We start from the raw sequence: 6809 nt of genomic DNA, 5'->3' as shown, positions 1-6809 counted from the left end.
GGTAAGTATTGTTGTTGCTTCCACTAAAAAAACAGGCAAAATGAAGAAGTTAAGATCAATAACATCAAAATTAATAAAACATTAATATTAAAAATTTACTTAATGCCTGCAAAGTTACGTCTTTGAAACCACCATTGTTGCATTGTTGCACGAAAAAAATCAATCAACATAAGTATTGGCACCTTACGTGCATGTCTAGATAATGCATTTATAGACTCCGCACTGTTGGACGACATAAGATTGTATCGGTTCCCTTTAAAATGTGTCCTTGACCAATTTTCTGGATTTATACTTTTTAAGTACTCCCATACTGGTTCTTTTGTCTTTTTCATAACATCTATGGCAGCGTCAAAAGCATCAACTGTGTACGCCCTACAAGCCTCCCAAAAAATTCCTTTAACTATGTTACTCTTCCCGAATCTAGATACTATGTTGAAATACAAATGGACACCACAGATTCCATGATGAGCGTGAGGAAAAATGTTGGCAACGGATGTTGCTATAGATGGAGACCTATAAGATATAATTGTAAGCTCCTGCATATTTCCTATGCAATCGCATAGTTTTTGAAAAAACCATATCCAAGAATCGGTACACTCATTTTTGCATATACCATATGCAACCGGTAATATTTGGTTTTGTTCGTCCTTAGTAACTGCAAGTAACATGGTACCTTTGAACTCTCCATTTAGGTGGGCTCCATCTACTACTAGGGTCGGTTTACAAAATTTGACAGAGGCGCGTACCTACAATACATTGTATATCTATCCAAATACACCAAAAAAATTAAAAAGTTAATAAAATATTATAATACAAACCAAGCAACCGAGTGCGACGTACAAAAACTCAAAGCGATCATCACCATCTGTTTTAATATGTGTGACAGTAACGAGATTATGTTTGGCCAAGTTGTGGAAATAAGCTGGAAGTTTGGTAAAAGAATCCTCTTTCGTACCCCTTAACGACAATAATGCATATTGCTTCGCACACCATGTTTGATGGTATGAGATATTGATATTCAATTGAGCATTCATATCATTAACAATATCTTTTCCCCGATAAGCTCTACTATAATCTTCAGCCAAAACATCAGCAAGATATTCACCCAAAACATATTTGTTTGCTTGTCGATGATTAGGTTGCAAAATTGTTGAAGAACAAGTATGTACATCAACAAATTTATTCACTTGGAAAAGTCCATCAGAATTTTTAATTGCTTTTGCTCTTAGTAACCAAGAACAGTTTTTCGAAACACACACAGTCTTATACCTTGATTTGGTGGATCTACTTGTCCTCGTTTGAAAACCTTCTGGAAGACATTTTTACCAATACACCGCTTTAAAAGTTCTTTGTTCTTAAATATACTCTCACATTCGATCTTTTGAAGATTCTTGTCTACCATCTGTGTTGGGATATCTTCAGTAATATCAAATGGGCATGCTGGTACAGGGGGCATACCGTAAAAAAGGTTATCGGGAAACTTAGCTTTAACTTCATCACCCAAGTCATCTCTATCTGAATTGGTTTGTAGGTCAGTTATATCTAAACATACATCAGCAACATCAACATAATCCCCGTAAACATGCTATTTTTCATTTTTTTGACTCTGATTTTTTTTCTTTTTACTTTTATCTACCACACGCCTATTCATAACTTTAACTTCTTGTTCGGCAACATCATTACAACGACCACCCACATCCTTAAGATATGTACCAACATCATCATCACCAACATACTTGTAATTCTCAGGATCCACATAGTTAATAGGTGAATAACTAACATTAACATTTTCAGCAACACTGTGAAACTGAGGTACACTAGGAGTATTGAAAGTACCTATCGGATCGTTGCTCCCTTTATAACTGCATAAATTACCAACCGGCTGATTTCCATTGTGACCACCCTCATTAACCTCATCTACTTCATCAACCACCACAAACACTTTCACACCCCTTCCTCCACTACATTTGATTACATTTATCAACATTCTAACATCCATGTCTTCAACTATAGCTATATAATAAATTAATTCAGGATGATCGAAACGAAGACTAATTCTATATTTGTCTAACAAACCAATTTTGCTTCTCACCAAAGATAAAAAATCACTATAACTAATATACTCAGAAAATATCAAAGCAAATTCAGAAATACCTCCCTGTGGACATATGTATTCCAGATTTGTTTCTATAACTTGCCATCTTCCACCGGTTACAAGACAAACCAAATATTCAATCATTTTTTAGAGAGATTTTAGAGAAATTTCCTAAACAAATAACAACTAAACTGATAATTTTCTACAAAACTTTTTATATAGTAACATTATTTCGTAGTCAAACCAATTGATTTCATAGTCAAAGTAAAAAAAAATAAAAAAAAATAAGCAAATTCGCAGATGGGATACTGAGAAAATCGCAGATGGACACAGTCCATCTGCGATTTTAACCCTGAAATGCCCTATATATAGAAAAAAAATTAAAAAAACTAATTCACATGCGAATGTACAAGTGGCTAAAGCACACTTGTGCTTTAGCCACTTGTACATTCGCAGATAGAATGTGCAAATCGCAGATGGGGCTATTCCATCTGCGAAATTCGTGGCTATTTTTGCAAATTCGATTTTTTTGGCTATTTTTGTAATGTAATTAGTGTAAATGGCTATTTTTGTCATTTTCTCATAATTAAAAGTGATAAATTGTAATATCTTTCTAATAATCATTATAAATTGGTTAATAAGGTTAAATAAATAACAAACCTAAAGTGTAACCTTAAATAAACTAAATTTCAATATTAAAATAATATCTTTACTTCTACTTATAAATTTATGACTTTACCTTTTAACATATTATACTTAATTTATTAAATTTAATTTGTTATTGTATATAAACCATTATCAGTTTAAAGTTACAACTTTTGAACAGTTTGAACAAAATACTTAAATTATTAATTTAAATATAACATTACAATGTCAACTTAGATATAAATTTCAGTTCCACTTAAAAAACCCAATGAATATTTTGTGAATAGTTAAAAGTGATAAATTATAGTGCTAAATGTAAAAACTAAATTGTAATCTCAATTTAACTATAATATTTGTTAAAGATATTTTTATAATCGTTAAAAGTTTTCAAATAAATAGCTTAAAAAACTTATAATAACAATAGTTAAAAATAACTCTATATAAATGATTATATTGTTACCTTTAAAATTAAAAAACAATTTGATGTTTTAAATAATTATAATGATATAAATTAAAACGTTAAACAAATAAATTTTAAAAAATTAAATAACAATAACAACAACTATAAATAACATTAAACCATATATTATATTTAATTTTATTCATGAGTAACTCGCAGGCATAAGTTATTCAAACGATCGAGATTATGCAGTTATAATAGATATATATATTATCATATAATTCAAAATAGTCAATATTATATATCAATTTAGTATACTAATTATTATATCAAATTTAACAACAATGTTATTGTTATATTTAGGAAAACATATATTTGTAAATATTTCAACTATATAGGTCTTTCTGCGCAACGCACGCATATTCGCCTAGTTATGTATAAAATAAGCCCATATCTACTACTTATTAATAATGAGCCCTTCACAATTATAAAAATAAATAAATGATTAGCTTATATAAATAATAAATAACAATGACGGTGAGATTTGTGACCAAAATTAAAGATCACGTATGACTTAAAGCCCACTGCCTCCACCCGTATTTCTTATATTTTAATTGGCCGTTGATTATATACCTATTTATCTCAATTCGTTACTATCATTTCTTTGAAAAAATTTTATAAATGAAGATTAACCAAGTTTGTCTATACCTATTTTTATTCCACCATTATGCTTTAAGAATTTGTTCTTGGATTTACAATTACATCTACAAGATTTCAATACTTTAAATAAATTTTAATTCTTCTTACATATATTATTTTTTGTAACTTGTAAATAATAATTTAATTATTATTGATAACTTTGTTTATTATAATTATTATAGGGTAAATCATGAATATAAAAAATCATCCTGTCGATTCTTTTTGTATTACACACAATTGCATCCGGTTAATAATACTAATAAAAATTGATATGTTCCTCTCTCTCTCTCTTTCTCTCTCTCTCTCTCTCTCTCTCTCTCTATATATATATATATATATATATATATATATATATATATATATATATATATATATATATATATATATATATATGGGGTTTAGGGAGGTAAGCACCATAATTTTGTTTTATATTATTAACATTTATTAATTGGTAAAATAAAAGAAAAAGAAAAAAGACAGAAAATATGATAGTCTTTTTACATGTATTAAGGGGACCGTTAGAGTAATTTTCAACGAAAAGGATATAATTTGTCAACTTTTTAAAAGTTAGACTGAATCTGCAAATTGGTGTAAACCACATGGATCATTATTCAACTTTACGCTTATATTTATTAAAAAATAAGGAGTTGGCCCCAATATAAATTAAAGAGAATTAGGTAGGCACATGGCCCTATTTCTCAACTTTTCTATATCTTTCATTGGTTTCCTACCCCAAATGCTAATCTACTTGTAATTGCAATCTATCCATGGCAACATTCTGCAACAACCCTCATAACAAGAGTACACAAACTAGTAGGGTTCTGACATATGCTTTACCTTTTCTCTAATGGGACAGAATCCCTTTCCTAAAAGTGTAGCAAAAAATCTAAAACCGAACTAAATGTATAAATTTCATTACATGATATACAAACCATTCTAGCAAAATCTTTCTTGGTTTATGAATTTTAGCTTTGGGAAAAGTAATCATCTAAGATACACCATTTCAAGAAACAGAAATTCCGATGATTACTTGATTATCATATCTCTTGTTACATGAAAACGCGAAAAACAAGAACAAGAATTCCGAAAAAAATGAAAAGGAATTGCTACTTTGATTAATTCTAATAGTACTATATCGTGATTTTACAAATCAAGAAAAAAAAAGGGGGGGAAAGGGATAATAACTACATATATATATTCTTGGAGGAAAAAAAAGAAAAAAATAAAATACAGAAATCTCTCTTCCCCAATTTGTTTTAGAGTAGAATCATACATAATAAAGGATTGATTTTAAAAACCCAAGTGAGAATTCATTTCATCTCTAAGCTTCTGTAGTCCAAAACACCAGTTTTCAAACCTAAGAAATCATACCCGGTGCTGCTACTGCTTGTACCATTGAGACTTGTGGTACAACTGCACTCCTTGCTATTCTCTATACCTAAACTGCATGCAAAGCATATGGTAGTACCTGAAGGAAAGCTTGAAGTTCTTCCTCCTGTCTTTAATGGCTGCTGATGGTGGTGATGGTGGTAATTAACATGTTGGATTTGTGGTTGTATGTATGATGATGAGGAGGATGATGATGAGCTGTTGTTTTGTTGTTGATGATGATGAGGTGGGCTGATTCTCAACTCTAAATTCAAATCCGGGCATCTTTCTTGAATCTCCGGCAACGTGTTCTTGATTTTCCGGTGGTCTCCTCCGTCAGAATTATGCTTTGCTTCATCCTCCACTTCTTCTTTAACAAGATGAGTAATTGGATTAGCGTTTGCAAAAGATATGGTGGTTGTGGTGGTGGTGCCGACATCAAGTGATGAATTATTGTTGTTGTTGTTGGCGGCGGTGGCGGTGGTAGTGGCGGTGGCGTTTGTGTTAGTGTGATGACTCGTAGGATTATCGTTAACCGGCCGGTGAGTCGCCGGATCAATTCCCCGGTTTAAAAGCTTCCTTCTGATATGGGTATTCCAGTAATTCTTTATCTCGTTATCTGTCCTCCCAGGCAATCTTCCAGCAATCAAAGACCACCTGTTTTCCAAAAAAAAATAAAAAATTAACCTCATTAATTAACATAATTTGAAATTTTACGATTTGGGTACGTATTTTTCTTTAAAAAAGACAACTGAGATTTGTTTAAAATATCCATTGAAGTTCGAAAAAGCAAAACTTTCAAGAAGTCTTGACGAAATTAACTTACTTGTTGCCAAGAAGGCTATGGAGTTTAATGATGAGTTCATCTTCTTCTTCAGTAAAATTGCCACGCTTGAGGTCAGGCCGTAGGTAATTGATCCACCGGAGGCGACAGCTCTTGCCGCAGCGGAGGAGTCCGGCGGCCTTAGGCAGCGAACGCCAGCAGCCTTCGCCGTGAGCCCGTATGTAAGCAATTAGCCGATCATCTTCTTCTTTTGTCCATGCTCCTTTGTTTGTGTGTGCTTTTTCACAACAAGGCGATCTTCCCATTTTTCCTTTTCCAATATTTTTTCCCCAATTTTTGTGGGCTATTTTCTTTTCGTTTTTGTGAGGTTGTCAAGCAAAAATTAGCCTTTGGTTGATCTCGAAGATAAATGGAGAGCAAAGGCCGGCCATTTTAAGACCTTGATGTGGGGTTTTATAATCTTTTGACTATACGTATATATGTATATATTTCTTCACTATATAAGGGGGTGGGGTCGGGAGGGGGGGGGGGGGGGGGGGGGGGTTTAACGGGTAGGGATGGAGGTGGGGGATGAGAGAGAAGAGTGACCCTATAATTGCTTCTAGATGTGAGTTGGTGAGACAGGTTTGAGGGAGTGGCTGGTAGCATGTGTTATGATGATGATATGAGCATCATATTATAAAATATAAATATAAATATGTTTGCTCTAATAGTACTCTTTGTATTTTGCATTTTCACTTATAAAATAGGGTAAATGTTAATAAATAATAAGCACGTTTCCTAACAATTTTTACTTGGGTCAATTTATTTTATAAAAA

The 6809-nt window shown here is 32.1% G+C and overlaps 1 protein-coding gene across 1 annotated transcript; it reads right to left on the bottom strand.

Moving 5' to 3' along the window:
• Positions 1 to 4932: 4932 nt before the first annotated feature.
• LOC111899623 (myb-related protein 308) lies at positions 4933 to 6443 on the bottom strand. The gene is made up of 2 exons (XM_023895464.3): positions 6034 to 6443; positions 4933 to 5864 (listed from the first exon to the last, which is right to left on the bottom strand). Exons 1-2 carry the CDS (start codon positions 6294 to 6296, stop codon positions 5150 to 5152), a joined length of 978 nt encoding a protein of 325 aa, XP_023751232.1. The 5' UTR covers positions 6297 to 6443; the 3' UTR covers positions 4933 to 5149.
• Between the last annotated feature and the right edge of the window lie 366 nt (positions 6444 to 6809).

The sequence above is a fragment of the Lactuca sativa genome, chromosome 4 (genome assembly GCF_002870075.4).
Source record: "Lactuca sativa cultivar Salinas chromosome 4, Lsat_Salinas_v11, whole genome shotgun sequence".
Lineage (NCBI taxonomy): Eukaryota > Viridiplantae > Streptophyta > Magnoliopsida > Asterales > Asteraceae > Lactuca > Lactuca sativa.
Note: the sequence above shows the minus strand (reverse complement) of the source record. Positions and strands in the feature narration are given on the sequence as shown.